This window comes from Bacillus rossius, chromosome 14 (assembly GCF_032445375.1).
Source record: "Bacillus rossius redtenbacheri isolate Brsri chromosome 14, Brsri_v3, whole genome shotgun sequence".
NCBI lineage: Eukaryota > Metazoa > Arthropoda > Insecta > Phasmatodea > Bacillidae > Bacillus > Bacillus rossius.
The window spans coordinates 11588540-11615768 of NC_086341.1; the positions used below are offsets into that span (position 1 = coordinate 11588540).

General features: G+C 39.2%; 2 protein-coding genes across 4 annotated transcripts in view; one reads left to right on the forward strand and one right to left on the reverse strand.

Annotated features, from left to right (window-relative positions):
- Positions 1-27229, forward strand: part of LOC134539148 (rho guanine nucleotide exchange factor 11-like) — a 517952-nt gene that overhangs the window by 162042 nt on the left and 328681 nt on the right. The gene's annotated exons all lie outside the window — the stretch shown is intronic.
- On the reverse strand, positions 3653-5618 carry LOC134539149 (myb/SANT-like DNA-binding domain-containing protein 3). The gene is made up of 3 exons (XM_063380907.1): positions 5108-5618; positions 4607-4827; positions 3653-4460 (listed from the first exon to the last, which is right to left on the reverse strand). The coding sequence occupies exons 1-3, from the start codon at positions 5406-5408 to the stop codon at positions 4017-4019; spliced, it is 966 nt and encodes a 321-aa protein (XP_063236977.1). The 5' UTR covers positions 5409-5618; the 3' UTR covers positions 3653-4016.

Consider the following 27229-nt stretch of genomic DNA (forward strand, 5'->3'; position numbering starts at 1 on the left):
GTATGAATGCACTGAGGGCGAATGATTTGTTCTGTTTGTGTAGTTAATTTTTAAACTGTATTTTTTTTAGGAGAGTGAAGAGAGCGAAAAAGCGTGTTTTCAGAATCGTCTTCATACATGAAGCGCCCGGTACAGACATTTGAAAGCATTACACCTTTATCTTCATTTCTCCGCCATATAATGTTATGGTTACCGCTCAAATGTCATAGTTGCTCCATGCACGACGAGAGAAAGACTACGCGCCAGTCCAGAGGCGACACCGCGCTTGAAGCACAAGCGAGCGTCTCATTATACATCCCTGACTAGGCGGTGTTCGATACCACAGCCAGGCCGGATTGTAGTATCAAACTTCCAAGTAGTTTGAACGTGAACACAAAAAAAAATTGGTTCGTCTGTAAAGTCGGTTTACGGACGATAGTTTAACGTGACGTCATAACAAAACATTGATGAAATGATTGCATACTTTTATGATAAAAATTGAATAATTTTTATTGAATTATCACTATTTTGTATGGATACAAAGAAGGAGTGAATGGAAATCTACAATTTAATTGATAAATTTACTTTTATTTGCACCCATTAATTCAAATATGTTTATTACTTTAACGAAGAGATTATTTTAACTATAACTTTTATACATGTTTCCTATTTAACTTTTCCAATCTGTGTTATTATGTTAAGGATAGGACGATGATAGGAAAAGTAGGAAACGAATGGGAGTGTTTCAAGTTTAATAGTCCCTCGAAAAAGTAAAATCGATGGTTGTTCCAATCGAGTGGAAGAGAGATGGATGCGACGCAAGCGTACAATGAGCGTAACGGGACACAGCGTAACGGGACAATGTGCGTAACGGGACACAGCGTAAGGGACAATGTGCGTAACGGGTCACTTTTTCGTGCGTGCAGCCGGCGTTCATCGATTTATTAGACGTTGTCACGTCAAAAAAAAAAAAAAAAACCTCGTCGTCTCGCAGTTGTGATATTGTGCGGACGTGATAAGTACACCCCTCGTTAGAAATCACGGATCGAAACGCAAGTGTCTTGATGGGTGTCGGGGACTACGGAATGTGCCGGACCGGGGAGTTACGGATTAAAGTAGTTATGATAGTATGCGAATCACTTGCAACTTTTATTATGAATCCGAACGCATCAGTATTTTCATAGACATGCTTAGGCTTAATAAATCCAAACTCACGCTTCAACATCCACTCCCACTTTTCGCCCATGGGTAATGTAAAAAAAATAATTAGTCTTGTCTTTATTTTTAATATAAAATTGTTTGTAACGGGGTGATTTCTGCTTCCGTAGATTCGGCGGCACATATTGCTTTCAAATACCATCTTTTAAATTGTATAAAACAAGGTCGCTATCCACGCCTGTCTGTCCGTTCGCCTTACTTCTTCTATGCGGTTTCCACCATCATTTAGGTATAGAATTTCTTCCGGAAGGTTTATGTGTGTGTAATACATTCTCATTAAATTTTAATATATAATATAAATATCGATATTTTGTAATATAGTCGTAAAAAAAACGATTTTAGCATTGCGTGCTCGTCTCTTCACAGGGGGTCTGAGAAAGAAGACGCGTGACTCGAGAGAAAACGGAAGTTCGTAAACTCCCACTCCCTTACTCTTCCCCCTGAGTCTTGGCGCGACGTGTCGCAGGCCGCCAGTTAAAATAAACACTTCCTGTGATTTTTTTTTCTTGTCCCTGTTGGGAAAGGGGGGTGGGTGGGTAGAGAGAATGCTAGTCGAAGACGCTCACGCACGCGTTTTCACAACTCGCGACGTTGGCTTTCTTCAGGATACAGAACAACGTCCTGACTAGCTTAGCGTGGTTCCTGTTCGACGTCGCGTCTGTCCACTCTGCGCAGTGTGGATATTCTGGACCTGTGTTTCCCCAGCTGTGCTCTGTGGAGCGCTCGGTGCTCCGCCGTTGAGTATTATATCAGCACGATATCATTTATCCTTACATAATTTTTTAGTCACAACAGATGTCAATTACGTAAAAATTCATTACCTAGCTATGACTTACCAGTGATGTCAGACCTAGGTCATGTATTCACGTGGTCAAATTAACTTCACTTAGGGCCGGTTTCACCAAGCGAAATTATCTCGATAAAGTAATGAATTATCCAGATTAACCGAATATCCCGTTTCACCACTCCGAATATCTCGATCTTTTAGTGTTATCGAGATAAAATATTTTAACCACCGATTTTCGTGGTTAAAGTCTTATTATCGAGATAATATTGTAAAACGAAGTGACGAGAGGAGATTTTAAAAATTGTAATGGCTCGAGGCATGTACAATTTGATTTTTGAAGATGAAAGTGATGAAGAAGATGCCATTGTTCGTCGGCCACGATGGATGCGAGATAGAAGCGATTATTTTGAAATGTATGATGAAGAAGACTTTAAAATACATTTTCGCCTTTCAAAACAGTCGACTATGTTTGTTTTGGAACTTATAGAAAATCAACTACAGTTTCCCGAAAAGTAAGTTTATATTAATATTATTTCCTAATGTTAATTGTTTCTGTAGAATAATAAATATGTATATGAAATCATAGACAAGTAAAATAAAACTCATTTATACGAACATTACATTACAACCTTCAACATACTTTTTTCGTCTTTCACAGGAATATGTCAGTGTCGCCAATGAACCAACTGCTGGCTACACTTCGATTTTATGCTACAGGCTGTAACCAGCTAACCATTGGGGATTATGCTGGCTTTAGTAAACCCACAGCTCACCGAATAATACATAGGGTTAGCTCCGCAATTGCATCTCTTCGACCGCAGTTCATTAAATTCCCAGAGACGATGGAAGAACTGAATTTAGCACAAAGGGATTTCTATGCAATTGCTAAATTTCCCAGGGCTATTGGTGCTATGGATTGCACTCATGTAAAAATCCAGTCACCAGGTTGGTTTAAACACTGATTTTATGCTACCTTTTTATTAAACATTGCAATCCACATACAAGCTTGTTTTATGTTTGTTGCAGGTGGAAACAATGCAGAATTCTACCGTAACAGAAAAGGTTACTTCTCTGTGAATGTGCAAGTAATTTGTAATACAAAATTGGAAATTACAGATATTGTTGCACGATGGCCTGGTTCCTCACATGATAGTACCATATTCAACAATAGCAACAGAAGGGCATGTTTTGAGAGAGGGGAGTATGGTGATTCTGTACTACTTGTTGATGCGGGCTATGCTTGTAGGTCATATCTAATGCCTCCATTAGATAATCCCAGAAGTCCACAGGAACACCTATTTAATGAGTCGCAAATTAGGTCAAGAAATCCTGTAGAGCGAACATTCGGTTGCTGGAAGCGACGTTTCCCAGTCTTATCTTTAGGATTGAGAGTGTCATTAGAACATTCGTTTGCCATCATTGTAGCGACTGGGGTGCTGCATAATATCCTGCGACAAACTGGGGAAGAACTCCCTCCAGACGACCCTAACCTCAATCTCCACCTCCCTTGGCAACAGTTGCTTGAGGAAGGAAATGTACAGCAGAACAACGAAAATGCAAACAGAAGGCCCAGATATGACAGTGTCAGGCATTTACTGATTGAAAACTATTTCAGGAGGTAAATGAAATTTACATATACCTATAATTAAATACCTATATGTGTGTGTGTGTGTTGTAATACTTATTTAAGATACGATTATTTATCACTCTGTGTATTTTCAGTTTGTTGTAGGTCATACTGATCTATATGTCACACAGAGATGCCATCAACTTGAAGATTTGCTGGTGAAAATAACTACATATAGCAAGATGTATGGAATATTTTAATACATTTGCATTGTAAAACTGCTTAGATCATACAAAATAATGTGACATAAGCGAACATGTATTATCTTTTATATAATTCTTAACATTTGTACTTGAAACTGTTTGTTAATAGGCACAATGAATATCACTTTGTAAATATACATGTAATATATAACAATTATGTCATGATAGTTGAGCAAATGTTTAATACATAAGAACAATTAAATTACTGCAAATGTTCTAGTTCTTTCTTTATTTTCAAGATTTGTAAAGATAAAAGTTCAGTTTGCAGCTTTTCCTGCTTTACTTTTTCTCGTTCTTGTTGTAACCGCAGTTCCCAGATTTCTTTCATAACTTCTTTTTCCTCGATTGCATGTTTTTTTGCAAGTTCAATTAGTTCGATTTTTGCTGCATTGACAGCACTTACTTCTTTCACTTTGGTGGCCGGGGTTGGTCGCCGCTTGCTAGTAAAGGGAGATTGCACTGAAGCATTTCCCCTACTGCTAGGAGGCATTGCCTTCCCACTACTTGCACTGCATGAATCAGTAGTATTGGTCTGCACTGTGTTTGTGATAGCCGAGTTGTTATTGGAGTGTCGAAGGGCAGAACACACAGGACTGCTGAGCATGGCTGGAGTATAATGCGTCCAGTCGCCATTTGGAAGAGTTACCTGTGGAAAAATTAAATTTGAACATTATGTGAGAGAAATAAAGTTAACACAGTGCATAGGCTATAGCTATACATGATTAATAAGCATAACTATGCACAGTGACACATCCATTAGGTTTTCTCAAAATAAAGTGTAGGCCTACTAACTGTCTCTGCCGTCTCCACGAAAGAAACATCCACTTCTGCTCCGACATCCAGTTGAATGCTGTCATCCTCATCAGTAGGCCTATTTGATGCATCAAATGGTAATATTATTGCATCTGAATCTGAATCGAAGGGATTCTTGGCACCATCGATAGTCGGTTTGATTAGGCTCTGCACTCTCTCACAAATGGGATCCTTACTAACTGTTTTTGAAGGACCTCCACCTGAAAAAATACAGAATTAATTTAGTTATGTGGTGTATATTTCATATCCACTGGTGGTATAGTGCGAAGTGTCTTCTTGACAGTGCAAAGGTTATAGTTCTGATTCCAACTCCACCCAAGATACCTCTTTAATATATTACAATTAATTCAAGTAACTAAAAAAATTGTTATTGCACATGTTTACAATTCGTAAAATTGCATTATGGATAAAAATGCATACAATATTTATTGCTGTACCTAAATATAATGTACCAGGATATACAGACAAAAAATATATTACCTGTTCCAGTTAATACTTGAACTCGTTGATCAGCAGAAGTCTTTCGCGTGTGCTTTTTGAGATTCTCCCACACCGCTTTTAAATTTTCTGCAGTCCTGTGATGTTCTCCAGACATACAATTGAAAGTATCTGCAAGTATTTGCCACTGCTTCATTTTTTGTTGCTGTGAAACACCATCTGTTTTTTTATTTTCAATGATATTGAAATGTTCAGTTACTAAATCTAAAAGAATGTATTTCTCCTGCTGCGATGTATTTTTATTTCTCTGCTTCTTTGACAAATTACAGCCTTGGCTCGCCATAATAGCCTACGAAATTTCTAGCCAAACTTTGATAACGAAAGGTGTTTACAAACAGAAAATCGCGATAATTTCAGAAGATCGAGTTAAACTTATCTCGATTTTCTCAGAGAAAGATAATATGTGGTGAAACACATATAACTTTATCGAGATAGAAATGGAAGATTAACTTTTTATCTCGATAACATCATCGGGATTTTCAACTCGACTGGTGAAACCGGCCCTTAGGGCCGGTTTCACCAACAGGGATAATGCTATTTTATCGAGATAAAGTACAAAAATATCTCGATGTTCTAGTTGTTGTGTTTCATCACACACTTTATCTCGATTTTCTGATATTATCGAGATAAAATACTTAAACCTCGGAATTTGGTGGATAAATTGAGAATATCTGGATAAAGATGTAAAAATAAACAAACACATCACAGCATGCATTATATTTTTGGAGGAAATATGGCTCGGGCGATGTATAATTTAATTCTTGAGGACAGTGCTGATGAAGAACATTTTCACGATCGTTGGCCACGATGTATTCAGGAAAGACGCGATTATTTTGAATTGTATGACGAGGAGGATTTCAAGATTCACTTTCGTCTTTCTAAACAATCGGCTATGTTTGTACTTGAACATATTGAAAACCAACTAGAGTTCCCTTCTGACAGGTAGGTTTATTTGAGTCCAAACATCCATTTAAATTTTCTAATTAAACCTAGATTACTAACAGTATTTATTTTTACTTTTAGGAACATGTCAGTTTCACCCATGAATCAACTTCTTGCAACACTTTGTTTTTATGCAACGGGATGTAACCAGCTGTCTGTTGGGGAATATGTTGGTTGTAGTAAACCCACAGCACACAGAATAATCCACAGGGTTAGTTGCGCAATCGCTGCTCTTCGGCCTCAATTCATAAGATTTCCTGAGACCAGAGAAGAAATTCATTCGGCCCAAATGAAATTTTATCAGATTGCAAAATTTCCCAGGGCTATTGGTGCAATGGATTGCACCCATGTCAGAATACAGTCACCAGGTTTGTTAAGAATATCATTGAGCATAGGTTCAAAGTGAATGATATGTCAAGGCATATTGTTAATACAGAAAATATTTGTTTTCAGGAGGAGAAAATGCAGAGTTGTACAGAAATAGAAAAGGGTACTTTTCTATCAATATTCAAGCCATTTGTGACCCAAATGTGGAATTCACAGATATTGTTGCCAGATGGCCTGGATCCACACACGATAGTACAGTCTTTAATAACAGTAATAGAAGAGCATTATTTGAAAGAGGAGCATATGGAGATTCGGTATTGCTTGTGGATTCAGGCTATGCTTGTAACAAATATCTAATGCCTACATTGAACAATCCCACAAGTCGTCAGGAACATCTTTACAACGAATCGCAAATACGATCTAGGAATCCAGTAGAACGAATGTTTGGATGCTAGAAACGGTGCTTTCCAGTCTTAGCTTTAGGACTGAAAGTCAGCCTAGAGCATGCTTTCCCAATCATTGTGGCAACTGCAGTGCTGCATAATATTTTGATACGAGCCGGCGAAGAAATTCCACCAGATGATCCTAACATCATTTGTGCAAAACCGTGGACTGAACTGCTTGAGGAAGGTTACATTAGGGATCAAGAAGGAAATGTGGAGAGAAGGGCCAGATATGATGTAGTGAGACGGTCATTAATTGAGAACTATTTCAGAAGGTAAGAACAAATAATATTAAATTTATCCGATTGTATATACAAGCTCCTATCATATTTAATTTTTTTTTGTCTCAGTTTGTTGTAGATGGCCTCGAGAAAAAAATCATCAACAAATTCGCGAAGATGTTGCAGCAAGGATCAAGGGACAAGAACTGTAAAATGGTTTTATGTATAATTGTTATTAGTCAAATAATTAGTAATGCTAGAAATATCAAAAAAATATATATAGATAATGATTTTCAATACAACTAGGTTTCATTACAAATATACGAAATCAGACACTTTGAAATGCTCATTGTAAATAGAGTTACAAAGTAAAATTGTATTCAAATTACATAAAACATAAAATTATAAACCATCCAATTCTTTCTTTAGTTTTTTAATCTGTAGAGTCATAAATTCAGTCTGTAGCTTTTCATGATTCAGCCTTTCTTGTACTTGTTGCAATCTCACTTGACGCAGTTCTTTCATAGCTTCATTTTCTTCTGTTGCATATTTCTTACATAATTCAATTAGTTCAATTTTAGCTTTATGGAGGGCACTTATTTCATTGTTCTTGCTGGACTGCAATTTAGGCCGCCGTCTCCGAGTCCAGGAAGACTTCCCCGCGATGTTTGGCAACTGACACTCAGGGACTGATTTTGCAACATTGTTACTGTTATCGGGAATATGGTCTCTTGAAGTACTTTCACAGTTGCCTTGCTCAGTGCTTACCATAACTTTTTATTTGACACAAGGGAATATCACTGGTGAAACTGATGATGTTGAACTGGCATTATTTTGTGGTACAAGAGCAGGACATATGGGGCCTCTGAGCAGTGAGGGAGTGTATTGGGACCAGTCTCCATTAAGAAGTGTCTGCTGAAAGATAAAAAAAAAGACGCTGTTGTGTGAAAAATGTAAACATTCTAAATGTATCGTACTGTTCAGTTTCTTTGTTACGTTAATGTTTTTAACATTTTAAACTGCTTTGTAATGTCTGCTACTTTACACTAGTTTGAGTCTCCAGGGTAGCAATTTCCACCATCGCACCTATTTCCAGCTCTACAACTGCATTTTCTTCTGTGTTGTTTGATTCACCTGGAACAATACTATTCTGGTTAGTTCACATGTGATGTTATAAGCACAACTTAACTGTTTAACAAAATAATACATACCTATAGGTCAAACATTTCCAATGTTCGACCAAATATGCGACTTCTTTTATGTAAGAATGAAACCGATCAAAATTATTTTAATCAATCATATACATCATTTACTACACAGAAAAATGTACTGAAGGAGAAGGCTATGAAAAACCATTAATTTGTAGGCATACTGTACTTACTTATGCATTGTGATGTCTTGACCATTACCGCGTCTGAGTCAAAGATATTATTGTGTCCTTTAACCATAGGTTTTATTAAAGTATATACGCAGCCCAAAATAGGGTCATTTGTACACTTTGTGGGGGGTCCTCCACCTGAAAAAAACAATGTACACAATTTAATTTAATTAATTGTCAATGTAACATTGCCATTTGTAAAAATATATTAAACCACTTCCTTTCACTTCTGTATAGTAAGTCACAAAATAAAATGTTAAATTTTGTAATACAAGTTGAAAATATTTTTATACAAAACATACCTGTCCCAGATACCATCTGAACTTTTTCGTCTGCATACTGTTTCCGTGTCATCTTCAGATTTTCCCAACCAGATTTCAGGTTATCTGCAGATCTGTGATGGACTCCTGACACACAGTTGTAACTACTTGCAATAATTTGCCACTGTTTCAATTTGTTCTGTTGTGTTACTGCATCCGTGCGCTTATTTTCAATTATGTTAAAATGTTCTGTCACCAAATCTAACAAAACAGTTTTTTCTTCTGGTGATAAATTCTTATTTCGTGGTTTTTTGGCGGAACAAGTGTTTTCTTTAGCTTCCATTATCTTTATTATCGCTACACGACTTGAATAACAACAAGCCTACTCGCGATATTTGTTTACTTTTCTTCCAAACATCGAGATATCAAAAAGAAAATCGGGATTTTATAATGAATATCGAGATATTATTATCTAGATTATCTGGGAAGAGGATAAGTCGTGGTGAAACGGACACAAGATCATCGCGATTAAAATTCAAGTTTTACTTTTTATCTCGATAAAAATATCTCGATTTTCCATTAAGTTTATCTCTGTTGGTGAAACCGGCCCTTACTGCTACTGCAGCATGTCGGTGATGCGAACTCACAAGATTTTACCCATCCAAAAAAAAAGAGTCCAACACGCACATGATACAGTCGAGTGTATACAATGTGTTGGTGTATATATGAGTATACATGTACACAGGCCGCTGCTATTCGCCAGTCTGGCGCAACACGTCACTAGCATGTCGGTGACGCGAACCCATAAGTTTTGCCCCTACCAATAATCGCTCAAAGCTGCTAAGGAAGTATTCACTTCAAAAAGCTGCATCAGACGATGCATAAGGCTGAGAGTCGCAAGTCGCACTGCTTGTGTGACGAGAAGCTTAAGATGTACATCAAGTTCTGTCCCTGCCCGAACACGCCCGAATATTCACCTTCGGCCAACCTCGGGATTTGTTTTATTTTTGCGCAGGAAAAATGAATTCAAATATTAAAAGTGGTGGGTTAGGTTAGCTACATGAAAACACTTTAAACCACTATGGACGGTTAGTTAGGTTAGTATTAGCTACATTAAAATAAACAGAGAAATATAAATATAAGTGAATAATCCCGAGGTTGGCCGAAGGTGAATGTTCGGGCGTGTTCGGGCAGGGACAGAACTTGATGTACATCTTAAGGGCGCCACACACGATCAGTCCAAACTGACAGTTTAGACTTTACAGTCGGAACTGAACAGCCAGAACTGCCTTGTGTGTGCAAGGACGTTGGACTGAACAGTTTGAATTGATGGACTGACGGACTGATAACTTTCCATCAAATCGGACTGTGGGCTCGAAAGCCCACAGTCAGAACTGCCGTGTGGGGGTATAGACAATCCGTCAGTCCAAACTGTCAGTCCAAACAATCAGTCCATTTAATCAACAGCTGAACTTCGTAGCAGACGTCTTTGTTTATATAATCTCTGTTTTCTTTAGTTCTAGGTTTGTGTCATAGAAAAGGGAGAGATATAGTTTGTGTTTATTGTGAAATAGACTTATTCCTCTGAAATGGCTTCCTGGTCGAAAGATTTTCTTGCTAATTTTATAGAGTTGTGGCATGAACATGAATGTTTGTGGAACATCAAAAGTAAAGATTACCACAACAACATTAAAAATAATACCTAACCACAAGACTGATCGTGTGTGGGGAAAGCTTCAGTTCAGTCCAAACTGTCAGTTCGGACTGTTCGGTCCGAACTGAGCGCATGGACTGATCGTGTGTGCAGAGAGCCTCAGTTCATTCCAAACTGTAAGTTCCGACTGAACAGTCCGAACTGATGGTTTGGACTGACGTGTGTGGGGGCCTTTAGGCTTCCCTTGCGTGACGCGAGTCAAGTGGGCAGCGGTGTAGTCCGGGACTCGGTGACGGAGCGTGACCGCTCGTGTTCTATTTATCTCCGCGGGGCGCACCGCCGTGAGTGACGTGTCGCGGTGCCGCCTTCCCACTCGCCCGGCGAGTCACGAGCCCCCCCACCCGCTACGGACCGATTTGGTCCGGCGGGCCAGAGCGATTCCCTCCGCAGTTTTATCCTCCGGTAACGGAACAAATCCCAGCACTAGTCAGTCGAAACTATTTATAGATTTTACTCAACACAATGATAATTTAACACTAAAAAAAATTGGTTGTCTGTAAAGTCGGTTTACGGACGATAGTTTAACGTGACAACGTCATAACAAAACATTGATGAAATGATTGCATACTTTTATGAATAAAATTGAATCATTTTTATTGAATTATTTAATTGATAAATTTACTTTTATTTGTACTCATTAATTCAAATATGTTTGCTATTTAACTTCTTCCAATCTGTGTTATTCTGTTAAGGACGATGATAGGGAAAGTAGGAAACGAATGGGAGTGTTTCAATTTTAATGTGCCTCGAAAAAGTCAAATCGATGGTTGTTCCAATCGAGTCGAAGAGAGATAGATGCGGGACACAGCGAAACGGGACAATGTGCGTAACGGGACACTTTTTCGTGCGTGCAGCCGGCGTTCATCGATTTATTAGACGTCACGTCAAAAAGTTTAAAGCATACCTACCCCTGCCACGCGATGTCAAAACTGCTCCTGACATCAGAGATAGTTCTGTTCGCCGTATTTATTTTTATTTTTTAACTGGCGAAAAGAGACGAAACGGATGTTTTCAGAATAATTTCTAGGCATAAACCAATCGGGTACAAATTATGTTAGTAAAAAAAACATCATGGCATAATGTCTGCATAGCTTAGAAGTCAGCTTTCGTTTGAAATTTAATGATTCAGCCTTAGCTCTGTTTGGATTCATGTGGCAGTCAACATTTATTTTTGTAGACCGGTTAGTAATAAAATTGTAACCGCGCCGCGCGAAGAAAAGAAAAAGTAATTTCACTCTCATTGTTGAATTGGAGATGTTGATAAAAGTAAGACTGTTACAATATATCAAACGTTACTAAAATAATATTTATGCCATGTTATTAGGAAGGGCAAAATTTTTCCACGTATTAATATATTTATTCGTTTTTCGATGTAGTTTTTGCTATGATATCAATGCGGACAAAATATCGGCTTAAAAATATCGATATTTCCCATAAAAACAGGTCATCGAAATTTTGAAAATCTAACTTTTGATTTACTTGTATAAAGTTACTATTTAAGTATGCATAATATTAAGCTCTTGATACATCCTAGCTTTTATAGTCAAATTACCTCAAGTTGGGGGTCTTAGCAGCAAACGTAAATAAAACTCTGTAATTTTTCAAGTTTTTTTATTATCGTCTCTACGTGTTTTGGTTTCTTTTTAGCCAACGTTCTGTTGAATTTTTAAGTTGTTTTTTTAATTTCTCGTTTTTAAACTCCTAAGAATCTCGAGTGAAAAAAATAATTCAACAAACATGTAGATAAGAAAATTGCTGAATAGTAAAAATATACCAACTTACTTTGTTTTATTTACTAATTAAAAAAATAAATAATTTCTAAAAGATTCCTTTGAGACTGAGAGTCACTATCAGTAACGTATCCTGTTATGTACTGTAAGATACATAGTAGAATCGACGTGCGATTATACATCGTGAGTCTGAATTCGAGACACATTTCTGCTGCAGCTTCATCTCGACTTAATGAGTTGGAAACCTTTAAACGACTTGCGGTCTGAAGCGCTTTCCAAGGCTAGTATATGTCTTTGAAGTTAGAACTGAATAAAAATTGTATTGTTAATCAGTGGCGTAGCCAGGATTTGTGTATGGGGGGTGTTACGAAGCATGGCCCCCCCCCCCCACCCCGTATTAAAGCAGGGGGTCCGGGGGTCCTTCCCCGGGAAAATTTGGATTTTAAGGTGTAAAATAGTGCTATTTTAGCAGTTTTCGGTACTTAAATTTAAATATTGTAATGGTGAAAATTTTATTAATTTTAATATGAATTTTGTTGGAGTGATATATAAGAAATTAATTAAAGAATTGGTGCTAGGGGGGGGGGGGTTGAACCCCTAACCCCCCCCCCCCCCTGGCTACGCCTCTGTTGTTAATAATAGAGAAAAGGATTTAACACGGAATAATGAGCGCCTGGATTATATTAATTGAATGAAGATCTACAACCACTGCAAATTTTGTGCCTGCAAAAAAATAATATTTTGTAGAAATATGGTGAAAATAAAAATGTTACTCTATTATTCAAAGAGAAATAATTTCGCTACAGCCACAAAATCCGCGGTGGTTGTGGAACACAGTTTATTTAAACATAATTCAGACACTCAAGTGTTCTTTTATAATGGGAAAAAAAAGTTCAGTTACAACTTCAAAGAAAGTCCTATAGAGGTTTTGAACTTTTAACACGATGAACCTGCAGGTTGAATGTGTCTGTAAGATTCGGGGTCATTCTGTTTATTTTTCAAAATTTTTGGGGAAAAAACCCGTTAAAAATATTATTTATTATTTGGTACAATCGGGACAAAAATATCAGTATTTTGACTTGAAATATCTATATTTCCGTTCAGAGGGGAACTCGTTTGCGCTTATTAAATATTAACTGTGAAATGGTAATTGATAAACTTTATCCCCCTCCCCCCTCCTTTTTTTTCACACGTGAATCCAAAAGATTTTCGCCCATGCCTTCCTGTAGGGAGACCTAAGATGCACATAAAGTTTGGACCCTGCCCGAACTTCCCGAAAAATTCACCTTCGGCCAACCTCGGGTTTATTTTCATTTTAATGTAGCTATACTAACCTTACTAACCTTCTATTGTGTTTTAATGTAGCTAACCTAACCGACCACTCTTAATATTTGAATTCATTTTTCCCGCGCAAAAAATAAAACAAATCCCGAAGTTGGCAAGGTGAGTTATTCGGGCGTGTTCGGGCAAGGTCCAAACTTTATGTGCATCTTAGGTCTCCCCTTCCCTGTAATGACAATACAATTGAAGAAATGCGATGGATAGATGGTCTCCGCATGGCCACCCCTTGCGTACGCTTGCGGAAAAGGACGTGGCGTGCGACAGTGGAGTAGTCCCGGCGGCGTGTGTCGTGGAGGGGGAAGCGGTGTGGAGGGGGAAGGGTACGGTGGCGCCCCTGGCGGCTGGGGCCGGAGGCGCGAGCAGTGCCGCCTGCATTGTTGCGCGCGTCGGGTCGTGTGGTCCGCTCTGTGTCTCTCTCTGGTGCGCGCGCGCGCCATTGCGTGCGTGCGTGTGTGCGTGTGAGAGCGCGCGCGCCGCTGTCTCTCCTCTGTATGGATATCTACTTCTATATGGAACACCATGATGCCAACCACCGCACCGGCTCACTCAAACGAAGCAGCTCTTTCAAGAAGCTACTCAAGCTGCCCATATGGGGGTCAGGTGAGAACACAGGGATGTCTGCAAGGGGCACTTGGCACCCCCCACCTTTTCATGTACCACTTCCTTTAGTTTCCACGTCAAACCGACACAAGCACAAACTGCTGTTAGGATTACAGAGCTGGACTCTCGAGTGATTTGTCGCGTACTTTCGTACTTTCGTGCTTTCGTCACCCGTACGTATTTTTCCGTGTCCTTATCCGAATGTGAAGGACGTCCACATTGTTGCACTGTCTACGACTGTGATGCCCGATGTCCGGAATTCTAAAGTAGTCACTATAGCGCAGTAAATGGTCCCCCCCCCCCAACCCCCCCATTTTTGTTTGTTTGTTTATTGTTTCCATGGATGTTTTTTTTTTCAAACCTCATTTCACAGACGAGAGAGCCACACCCGATGTTCCTCGAAGTTCATGCTCGCTTTTTTTTTTCTCGTACTATCTCATTGTATAAACCGGTGTGGCATTAAATTTTGCGGTCGATTAGGATAGGTTAGCTACATTATAAATACTTTAAAACATTGTGGATGGTTGGTTATATCAGGTAAGTATAGATACGTTAAAAATACTGTAAAATCATTTTATGGTGCTTAGCAAATGACTTTTTAATATGTAGCTATCCAGGGCTAGGAAACCGTTTACTTGATTTCACAATATCTTTAATGTAGCTATCCTAACCAAATGAACCGTCCACAATGTTTTAAAGTATTTATAATGTTGCTAACCTAACATTTTACAATGAACAAAAAAAAAACCAAAGATGCACGATCGTGCGTTTGGCTCTCTCGTCTGTGAAAAGTTGGCTTCCCAACCGGAAACTCGAATATCGTGAGTGTTCTGTTCTGCGCTATTCGGACCATCGCGCACACCACCCGTGACGTCAGAGGGTCACGTCGACCAATCGGCGATCAGGACATTGCAATTACAGACGGGTCTTTTACTCGTCCGTCCGTCAACAAGCCGAGTGATCCGTAATGATCCGCACGTACGTCATAATATTTTTCTGCTTGGATGCTACCAACAACTTTTGAGGCTTATATTTTTCAGGAAATTATACTTTAAACGTTGGTAAATATGTAGTTTAGCGGTATTTGCCAAACAAAAAATGTTAAAAATCCGAAAATACCTTTATTATATGCTCTTTAACTTCCTCTTTTCATTAAATCCGGCGGAGATAATAAATTCCAAATAGTTTAGGAGATATCGAATTTTTTGATTTTCATCACAATACCTGTGCATTCATGCGGCGATTACAATTGTTTCTTGTTTACGAGTATGAAATTGGTTTTCGCGACGTAGGTGAACGACTACATCATTTTCTACTAATGGCAAAGGAATTGTACCCGTCTCAACTTAGGTGAGTTTTTAACGTTTCAAATTTTAATGTTTTATTTGTTATTTGGATATTGTTGCGCAAGTAATAAGTAAAAAAAATTAATATCTGCTTAGTTTGAAAGTATTTATAATGTAACTGACCTGACCTAATCGATCATTTTAATTAATTAGGCATTCACTAACACACGGCAAAGTAAAATAAATGGCGATTGTAAAATGATTGCACAGGTCTTGTATTGCAAAATAAGAACGGCGATATCTCCTAAAGTATTTGGAATTTCTCATCTCCGCCGGGTTTAATGAAAAGAGGAAGTTAAAGAGCATATAATAAAAGTATTTTCGGATTTTTAAGATTTTTTTTTCGCAAATACCGCTAAACTACATATTTACCCCGTTCATTATTACTTTCTTTTGTGTATCAGACAAACTTTTCCAGATATTAAGAACGTGTCGATAGGCAAGTTAAAACAACATAATAAAGAAGCAGCTTAGCCAATAAACAAACTAAAAACCTTTAAAAAAAAATTAAAAAATTTTTGAGGTTAAATTTTCATCCGTCCGTCGAAAGTTAAAGCCTGGCAAAGTTTAAATGGACGGACGGATGGACGGAATTTTTCGGGCCATCTGATTGGCTGAATGTCGCATGTTGACGGGCGGATGAGATGGATCATTCTGAGGCCAGCATAACAGATTCATCCATTGAAAGAGTTCAATAGTTTTACATGGTTTTAGCCGTGTATTGTGATTTTCTCTTACACCTGATACACCTTAGTGTATCAATTTTAGCCTTAGCCATTACAATGGCAGTCATTTTCCAATGCTCTTCTAACAAATTTGCACGGGAATCAATATTACTGCCGTTAAAGGGTATGTAAACTTGCATACTGTTCGTGTGTGCATAAGTGCCAACGAGATTGAATTTACTTAATGACATTAGTACACGCTGTCAAAAATATCTGGGATAGTATCACGAAGCGAAAACCTAGTTCTCGTGTTCGTATAAGAATTTTAAAATGTATATGCAAAATAAAGGTAGGCCATTCCACTAAAATGAAGTATAAAATAAATTTTGTAGGGAATATTGACCGGGCCACGGGTTGGGGGGGGGGGGCGGGGGGGCGGGGGGGCCGAAGAAAATCTTTATTTCTCCCTGTGATAGCGTCTTGTGACCCGTGGCCATCGAAGCTGTTCTCAAACAATGGCCCAAGGACATAGCAAAATATAAGACGGAGGTTTGTGTTTATTTTATCAGGCAGCTTATAATTAACTCGGAGCTGTTTATAAATTAAATATTTGCACATTGGAAGCCAACAGACTTGTCCTTCCTTGCCCGAGGCCGTATTCTTCGCTCACCAAACTTGACGACATCCTGTGCGCAGTATTCCAGGGGGTGGCTCGTTGGTGCAACGAATAGATTGACTTGAATTCCAGAATTTTTTTTAAATTGATATGTCAAGAGAGAAATAGCTCTAATTTGGGGACTATACGAGTCCAAGTGAAGTATTACAAACAGACGATTCCCTGAGAAAGATTGCCCTTTAACCTGTATGTGAATGATGGACGGCACGTAACTACATGTTGCACACTTAACACATTTAACCATTTAGGTACGGAGTTAAATAGTTTCCTTTTGTGGCGTCGACGAAAGTAAACACTCAACAACACATGAGTGTGACTCATTGTTTGTCGCGCTGACATTCGTACTCGCAGAAACGAGATTAATCATGCTCCTTGCCGGCGTGAACAATAGTTTTAACTAATTGTGTCAAACTATTCAGATGCAGAAACTTTATCTAAAATTTCAGAAAGTAACATTAGGGACTACTTAGGATTAATACGATAACTTTTTAATCTTTTTTTTTTTTTTTTAGAAAAAAAACTTAGATGTTTTAAATTATCTTTAGAAAGTTAAAACTTTAAAACTACATAAGAGAAATTTGTTTACAATAAAATCATTTTTTTTTTTTCGTTTTGAAACTAGTGAATAAAAGCATTCAATTTTAATGTAAAAAAACTTTACATTTATTACGAATTGCTTTATTAGTTACTTTTGGATTGCATACACACAAAAATAAAATGTCCTGCAGTAAAAATAACGTCCACCAGTCAAACTATGATCGAAAATGATAATAATGTTTCAGTTATTGATATTAATTTTTTTTCTAATATTCTATAGTTGAACATAACTTTGTTTTATTATACTTATTAATATGCGCCGTTAATACTGGGAAACTATTCAGGAAATTTTTTTCAGTTAACTTGAACTGTGGGGGGTACTGGGACAACAAAAAGCATGAATGAAGGCCGGGCGAGAAACCGAAGTAGTGATGAAGTAGTTAAAGAAGTAATGAATTCACTGGCGCTTCGGACGTAACATATTTTTTTGCGTGTTGTTTGAAATAAGCTGTAAACGAACGTTAAGTGACGTATGAAAATAACAACATTCCAGAACACATCAATTTTCTTTAGATGCATCTTTCTATCGCGGGAGAGTTAAGACATTCGGAGGCAAATCAGCATCAGTGAGCGTTAAGGACCATGCGTGCACGTTCGTGTGCCGGGAATATCGGCCTTATCGCCGGTAGCAGCTAGCCCCAGGCACGACTCACGGCGAACAAGCGACACGGCATTTCCGTCACTCGTCGGATGACGAACGTTTAAAATAATAATAATAATAATAATAATTTATTTCCCCCCTTTTTTTTCCACTTTGTTAACAATATTCACTTAATTAACCAGGAGACTTATCACTCACGAAAGCAAGCTTGTAAGTGAGTGCATCTAGTCACTTCAAATTACATGCGGTATTTTGATAAATGTAAACATTTATAAATGTAATTAATAACTGAGAAAATAAATATAAAATATAACCTAAGGAAACCTTACATCAGTTTTATAAAGATGAAAGTTAAAAAAAAAAAAAGAGCAATTTATTAAAATTCTATGTAATGTATAAACAAAACAAAATCGTATAAATTATATCATTGTTTACATGAATAAATGAAAATGTAATTCGTTAAAAAATTAGTATTTAAAGTAAAGTACAAGTACAAAGTTATAACAATGTATAAAACTTGCTTAGATACTGAAGCCATCTCTTCATCAGTTCAATTATGGGAAGCCTACGACTCACGTAGTTTCGGTTCCCTGCAAGAATTTCCTAAGATTTCCGAAGTTTGGCGTTTTGGTATTAACGCCACTTCAGCCGCTAAATCAGAAGTTTCCAATGAAAACAAGCATGTTGTGACTGACCTAAAATAACCCAACCCTTCTATTTTTTTTTAAATTTCAATTTTTGAGAGAAAACCGAAGTTGCACGAACGTGGTAGGGAACCGAAACTACGTGAGTTGTAGGCTTCCCTTAAATTATGAGGGAGAAGTGTGCATCAGTCCAGCACAGAACATGGGGCGAGCCCAGTTGGCGCGGTACACGACAATTTCACAACTGTCGCGGTACGAGAGGTCTATTTTGACTCGCCCTTATGGGCGCGCGCATCTCCTCACACGCGCGTTGGAAGTGTTTTTAGTTCGTATCCCAGCCCGACCGCCGTGGGGGTCTCTTCTTTTGTTTTCTCTCGCGAGTTCACATGTGCACTGAAGCTAGAAGCGGCACGGCCTTCCTGATTTTAATTTTTTGAAATGTTCCTGAAGCGTGTGATGGAATTTGCTAACCCCATATACTTGTACAGGAAATGTGTCGTGGATCCTTAGTTTGATTTACCTCATTTTTTTTTAGGGGAACATAGAATGCGTGTATCGAAAGTTTCCCACGCAACTATTTAGGTTGATTACCTCCATTACATATTGGTTTTCGTTATTTACAACAGATTTTTTTAAAATAGGGACATTATTTTTAAGTATTTTTTGTAATTCGCGTCATGGAAAGTCAGGGGATTTTTTATTACAGATTTGTATGGACACCCTGCATGACCTATTGTAGGAAACTCTCCCAGAATTTTCTTGGTTGGTACGAGGAGATGGACGAAAGGTCAGTTTATTATTCAAAGAAAGATTCTATTATGAAATTATAAATCTCTGTTACGTAAACATTCTAAGCATTGTTATTTTCTACTTACGGTAACTACATTATTTGATTTCTTAGTATCATCGTCGAGTGGATACCGTGGTAGATAAAGCGTCTTTAGTTTTATCAGCGATGATGTGTTGGCTTGTTAATATGTTTCTGCGGTAACGGAGTAGAACTAGTCTCCTATAGGAGAGATGTGTCGCGGCTCAAGTGAACAACACCCCGTGTCGCGCCGGTGTCTCGTGTTGGCTGGGAACCCGCGGTGCGAGCGAAAGAAGTTCTCGCCGGAAACGTCGTCAGTCGATGCGAAGATAACGTCCGAGCAGATAAAGAAGCTTTCGTGCCGCGGCATTCAAACATTTCGTTGCTAGGCGCCGCCTTTTTATCTTTTTTTTCCTCTCTAATGATGTTCGCAGGCTTTCACGGTCATTGTCTGAAGTAAGCTTGGCTTCTGGGTTTGTAGCCTGCGTCCCTTGGCGAATAATTCACCGACGTTTCGGTCGACATTGCAGTCGCCATCATCAGGCTCTGCATCTAAAAAAAAAGACAGTTCGGATCTGGTTGGCCAAACAGCTCCGGTCAATCACAGAAGCCCAGCTCCGATTGGCCAAACCAACGGGGGCCAACCAGACGAAAGGAAGGCTGCGATTGGGCCACAGCTGCGGCCAATCGGGAAACACTCCTCTCAGGCGAGAGAATTAAGAGGCAGAATAACTTGTTATAACCTCAGTAGGTCATTCTACCCTGATGATGGCGACTGCAGTGTCGACCGAAACGTCGGTGAATTATTCGCCAAGGACGCGGCTGCAACCCAGAAGCCGAGCTACCTTTTTTTTTTTTTTTATCTCTGTTTCAGCTGGAGTTTTATTTCACGCGTGTTTCTCAGTCCATTCATTGTTTATCGTTTTTCCTAACCTCTCGCCGACTGCGAGGTCACAGATTGATTGACACGTGACAGCGCGTGACAGGGGTGTCGGAAAAGAAGTCGGCCGTAACGTAGTGCGCACATTCTGGAAAGTTCAGGGAAGTTGGAATTGGTCAGGACTTAGTCCTGGGGAATTCGTGTAAATTTACTTAGTGATAGTAATTCGAAAGGAAAATCTACCTTTATCTTTGAATATATATATATATATATATATATTCAAAGCCTTTATACAGACTGTGAGGGAATTTTTTTTTCTTCAGATGGTATGTTTCCGCATGGTCGTACACGCTAGAAAATGGCGCGTGCAAGCGAATTTTTATACTAATCCAGCTGTGGGGATGACGGAAGCTGGTTTTTCGTTATTTACATCAGATTTTTTTTTTTAACTAGGGACATTATTTTTTAAGTAAATTTATAATTCGCGTCATGGAAAGACGGGGAAATTTTTATTACAGATTTGTGTGGATACCCTGCATAACCTATTGAATAAAACACTCCCAGAATTTTCCTGGAATGTGCGAGTGAACGGACGAAAGGTCAATGTATTATTCAAAGAAAGATAGTACCTATTAAAAAATTATAAATCTCTATTACTCTATCACTGTTGCTTTCTACTTAATTACATTATTTGATTTCTTAGTATCATCATCGAGTGGATACCGTGGTAAATAAAGCGTCTTTAGTTTTATCAGTGATGATAATGTGTTGGTTTGTTAATATGTTTCTGTGGTAACAGAGTCGTACTAGTCTACTGTGGCTAAATACGCATTTGTTTCCTATTGTTTTTTTTGTTTTGTTTCGAATGTCTGTGCTGTTTTGTATGCTGTTCAAATATTAGCCCACATGTAGTGACACACTTGTGCAAAAGTTGACTCACGCTGTTTTCTTTTCTTTGCAGGTGAGTGTTTTTTTTATAACTTTTACCTGCGTCTTCCAGTTAACTCCGTGCTGGTAAGTACAACTCGAATACAGAGTCATTTCTTTTTGAGTTTTACAACTTTATTATTATATAAAATTACCGTTTTTGTATACTTATTTTACTTTGTGGGAAAAAAAGCAATTGGGTTGGGGGGGGGGGGGAATGAAACGTTTCAGAAACGTTCCTGAAACTTTTTTTTTTTTTTTTCGTGAGTACGTACGAGATACGCGAGCGATAGTGTTTCAACCACAGTCTTTTATCTCATCGCTTCGACGCCCATGACCCATAATCTCCTGGTTTCGTCTCGTGCGCTCGCGATCTAGCATACCGCGCGTGCGAGTTGCTTTGTGGGGGGGGGGGGGGGGGGATATTTGTTGCCCCAATGTTGAACGGCCCATTTTCTGGTAGCAGCGGTGCCCCATTCTCCCCCCTCCTCTCCAAATGATGATGGCGAATCCTCCCCACCCCCATTTTTTTTCTCTTCACACACTATAATATGGCGTATGAAAGGTTATATTTGAATTAAATAAAGGGGAGACCGAAATAGGCTAACTACGGGGTTTTGTTGGGCTGGATTTTCCTTATTTATTTTTACAGAGAAATTGCAAATGATTTAAATTGTTTTTGTTTTTTTTTTAAAGTAGAATTTGAAAATGGGGTCAGGGAAAGTCAAAGGGGACACCCTCCCTGTACGCGTTTTCCTGCAAATTAGTGATGCAATCATTCCCCTCCTTCCCCCCTTCTTGCCGGTTGTAACGTTCAGCTGAAGGCGAGGTCATCACAAACTGATACGCTCGCCATCAACAGTTCAAGGATTGTCGAAGCAGTCGGCCCGTGCACCACACAGCGAGGGACCGCGGCAGCATTTGCCTGCTGTGTTTTCGGGATGTCGCGGGAGAACAGGCCCTCTCGGACTGCGATTACTGCGTCATCTCGCTCCGCGCGAAACCTGTTTTTTTTTTTTCTGAGTTTTATTAGTGAATGACAAACAGCTTATTTTTCTTCTTCTTATATTTGTATTTACATACTAGCTAATGCCCGTCATGCGTTTCTATGATTCTTTCAATTTGTTTTCTTTAAATCGGTTTGAAGTAGGTACGTATATTCAACGGATCTATCTATATTTATCTGTGTGTGTATATATATATATATATATATATATATATATATATATATATATATATACTAGCTGCCCGATCCGGCTTCGCACGGTTGTATTAATTGGGGGGGGGGGGAAGGGGAAATGAGACCAAATATCTTATTTACAGTTATAATAAATGAAATAAAATGAAAATTAATTAATTTTGAAAAAAACTTAATACAATGCTTTGTAATGTACCGAAGAAAAAACGAATAGCACCGATGGTTTCCCGACTCTCGAGCACGCAACGTTGTCATGGAGACGAAGTGCCCACTGTTTCCCGGGCTTAAACACCAATCAACATTGATGATCAGTTTATTATTATTAATAATAAATTTTTAAGACCATTGATCGAAATAAAAACTACCCTATCTCTCAAGTTGGAAAAAATTACACATAAATGCCCATTTTCATCGAAATCAGTTGACTTGGTGAAGGGGACCTTTTTAAAAATCAGATGTAGTTAGTAATTGTCTTCTTAATTTGAATAATTTATATCACTTTCAAATCCCGACCGACTTTGTTCTACCAGTGTATAGTTATTTACTTGTATATATCTAAAAATTGGTGGTCTGTATTTAATGAGTGATGAGGACTACACTAACAATGAAATAGTCGTTGCCATGGAGACGAATGAAGCATCAACAATGCTACAGCCGTTGCCGTGGTGATTTTCTGCCAACTCATACATACATCACATTAGAAAACTCTAAAATTATAAGATTAAGACCATTAATCGAAATAAAAACTATCCTATCTCTCAAGTTGGAAAATATTACACCTAAATGCCAATTTTCATCGAAATCTGTTAAGTGGTTTAGGAGTCCATTGAGGACAAACATTGTGACACGAGATTTATATATATTAAGATGTATATATATATATATATATATATATATATATATATATCACTATGTATCTCGTTCTATCTCCCCATATCTGTCTACATCTCCATGTCTTCCTATCAATATCTTTATCTTTACAAAACAGAAGACTAACACACATTCATATAATTATATTTTTACCTATTTGTATTTATATCCCTCTTTTCACCTGTCACAGGTGTGACATGGGTGTACAAAAACACTTACGTATTCGAAAGCAACGTCGTTATCGTAATTTCAAAGCGATCGGTGAATGAGGATTTAAGATTTTGAACGAATGTTTACATTTACGTTTTTTATTTGCATAGATATAGTGATGAAAATTTTATAGTCGTTCGTCTAAATTTTTTATATCTATATTAAAGGGTTAACAATTCGCACGGGCGAAAAATGAAATCCCAGCACCAATAAGGAGTTGTGCTAAATAAACCGAATTCGTAAGACGTGTTTGCACATGTGAAAGATGAAGTCTAAACATATTTGCGCGCTGGTCGATGAAGAGTGGTGCCACTACCGCCAGCATGAACTTGCAAAGCAAGTTGGCTTTAAGTACGTTTTGTACACTCACGAGCGTTGGTTATCGTCCGGTGTTGAAGTTGCGAGGAGAGTGTACATCATAGACGAACACATTCAAACTCAAATATCAGACAGCACAAGTTTGAATGTGTTCGTCTGTGCTTTAGTCGTTGTGATGTCTTGCCCATAATACCTGTTTAGGTACACGGTTGGGTTTATCTGTTTTGTCATGACTGATTTAGACGTGTTCTCTGTGGGTTCATGTTTTCATTATTATTTCTTTTTTTTTCCTCCGTGACAAACAGTGCAAAACTGCTATGGCGTATGTCCAAGAAATTGTAATAAATCATTATTCCCCATTGCGTGAATCATTTAAAGAACGCTTGGTTTTTTTTGTCCGTTATTGAGGTTTGCTTCTGGCATGCAGTGTTATCAGCAATGGCGTACTTCCAAAATAACATCTTGAATCAATCTTCCACGTTCGTCGAAAGGACAATTCAAAGAAAGCCCAGTTTCCCAATGGTTCTTCTGTGGAGTCGTCAGCCGCGGGAAGGGAATGGACCAGTCCTATCTCTCTGCCGGTCTTTCAGAGCCCGTCTACAATAGTCCGAACCTGTGCGTGGTCCGTGTCCTTATCCGAATGTGAGTGACGTCACATTGTCTCGCCGAAAACTGCCCTGTCCACAATTGCGATGTCCTATGTCCGAATGTATTGATTTCTGAAGTTGTAACCAGAGCGCAGTGAATATGCCAAACCAAATGTTTTTATTGTTTTGATGCTCTGTAGTTTGAGATGGAACTTATGAAAGTTGTGGGAGTTCAATATTATATATTTGTTCAATAATGCAAAGTGGCTCTTCTTGACTTACAACACCTTCCATTTCCTTCAGTAACAAAAAACAAACACCAAGTTTTCAAACGGGAACCGGAAATTAAAACATCGTGAGTGTTCTGTTCTTTTTCTGTGTCCGAAGTACACAGGTTGGGACAAAAAGTTCAAATTGACGAATGATGTTTTCGGACAAGGTAGGTTCGGACCTTCCGCCCACTTGACGCATGACGTCAGAGGGTCACGTGGACCAATCAGCGACGAGTGTCCTTCGGACCTTTGAATATATATACTGTATATAAGTCGCCAGTGGATATGATTTACTCTACGTTTTTCAGAAGCGTATGAGGAGCAGCTTGGGAACTTCACCGCTGCAGTGCACTGCCGTTAACGCCCTGTATCGTCTTAGTTGTTATTTACACGTTAGAGCGCAGAACTGTCTCCCGCTGTCATTCCCCGCACCCCCCAGCTATCATTCACTGCAGCTCAAGGTCGTTCAGCGGGAGGGGGAAGGGGTGTTTGAAGAGTTCTACACTTGTCCGCTAGGGACCACCACAAGTCGATGCCCTAGAGATGGTGGCGATTGCGGCGGTGAATTAACCAACTACCTCAAACCCGTATTAGAAATTTTAACCTGGACTGGCGACTACTATACAGTATATATATTCAAAGTTCGGACACAGTTTAGGACATTGCTATTGTAGACGGGCCTTCAGGCGGACGCTGGCCGAGGCAGTCTTTCCCCTTGTCGTGCCTGCCATTTTCCTCCCCTTTTACACGGCTTCGCCTCCTCCTCTTCCTCCCGAAGACGTACAAGGCAAGAAGGCAGTCGATAATTTGAGTGGAAAGCGTCCCCTCGGAGCTGGGCGATATGAAGTAGAAGCTTGGCGGTGGTCGTGTTGTTTCTGTTTGCAGCCACTTCCTTTTAGGATTGCTATGTTTTTGTGTGTATGTATGTATGTATATATATAATGCTAGTTAAGGTAAGTGTGTCATATACCTTACCCTTGCGATGCTATTTTTTTCTTCTTCTGTACCTTTGGAAAACTTCTCAAGATCAACAACACACACTTCCGTAGGTCGACCGCGGTCTCGGCTGGGCCGAATCAAATCTCCTACGTTCGAGCTTTGCCTCGGAATCGGTATTATAAATTGGTTTCCGATTTGGACGACATGTGAGTTATTCATTCATGCACGGGAATTGGTCATGGAGAAAAGGTGGACGAATTTTTCTCGAAATCCTGGAAATGTCAAATGGAAATTCGTGGAAATAATTTGAGCGCCATCACCCAGGCTGTGAAAGTTCTTTAAATTACTTCTTGGTGTATTTTTTTTTATCATGTATGTCAATCCCGACAGTGTTATGCAATCGTTTTTTTTTTATTTAACCTCGAGAGTCATTGTCGTTTGACGTCGTTTGTTAAGTTTTCCGTGCGCTGAAAGCTGCAGACGGGGACGTTAATCCGTTCGGTTTCCCCCCCCCCCCCCTTGACCGTGTCTCAAGTGTCGTCAGACCGAAGTGAAAGTGAACCCTTCTTCGCTTGTGACCAGGGTGTCCACAGCTAGTACTTTCGCACTAGATCTAGTACTTTTATAACTTTTTTAGTGGTCAAGTACAGATCTAGTACTTTTTTTCTTTAAAATAATATTATTACAGTAACTCCAATATGTTGTATTATCAAGCGTAATTATTTTTAAAAACTATGGAATGTATGTGTGTGTTTGGTGTGATGTATTTAAGTTAGAGCATTGCAATGTCATAATAACTTCCTGGATTGTTAAAACCATAACAAATTATAATTTAGTATTTTTTTTTTTCAAATCTAGTACTTTTTTTTTCTCGCCTAAGTTGGTATGAAATATTTCTTCCTTGTGGACACCCTGCTTGTGACTCATCGGTTCATGGGCTCCGCGGTCGACGGGGCGAAGTCACCCGAGCGAGAAGGGGAAGCCCCCGAACCTGCGGAAACAGCAGCGACTCCCGTCCCGCCCTTGGCGCATGCGCTCTCTTATCCCCGGGGTGAAGGGCTGGCGGGCCGGGCCTCCCGGAGAGCAGATAACATCATTGATCGCCGCGGGGGCGGGGCCTTGCGAGGGCGCACCACCACGGGAGCCGCCAGTCGACGCCGCCTTGGGGCAGGTCGGGGGCTTGCCCTCGACCTCTTCGCTTCCTCCACGTGCCGGCCGAGTCTCTCTTCCCTCTTTCCTCCTCCTTCCCCCGCTGTTCCTGCTACGACTGTCCTCCGCCATCTTGGCTGTGTCAAGCACCGCACGCCATTTTCTCCTCGTTACTACCTTTGAATATATATATATATATACTGTATAGAAGTCGCGAGTGGATAGGATTTACTCTACGTTTTTTCAGAAGCCTATGATGAGCAGCTTGGGAACTTCACCGCCTGCAGTGCGCTGCCGTAACGCCCTGTATCGTCTTGGGTTGTTATTTACACGTTAGAGCGCAGCACTGTCGCCCGCTGTAATTCCCCCGCACCCCCCATCCATCATTCACTGCAGCTCAAGGTCGTTCAACGGGAGAGGGAAGGGGTGTTTGAAGAGTTCCGACACTTGTCCGCTAGGGA

What these genes read in the sequence shown, in the direction of transcription:
- LOC134539149 (XM_063380907.1), bottom strand. Translation starts at nt 5,408, where the DNA reads ATGGCGAGCCAAGGCTGTAATTTGTCAAAGAAGCAGAGAAATAAAAAT. An exon ending in TCAAGTATTAACTGGAACAG is followed by an intron (nt 4,828 to 5,107) that starts GTAATATATTTT and finishes GTATTTTTTCAG; the next exon opens with GTGGAGGTCCTTCAAAAACA. An exon ending in TCGTGGAGACGGCAGAGACA is followed by an intron (nt 4,461 to 4,606) that starts GTTAGTAGGCCT and finishes ATTTTTCCACAG; the next exon opens with GTAACTCTTCCAAATGGCGA.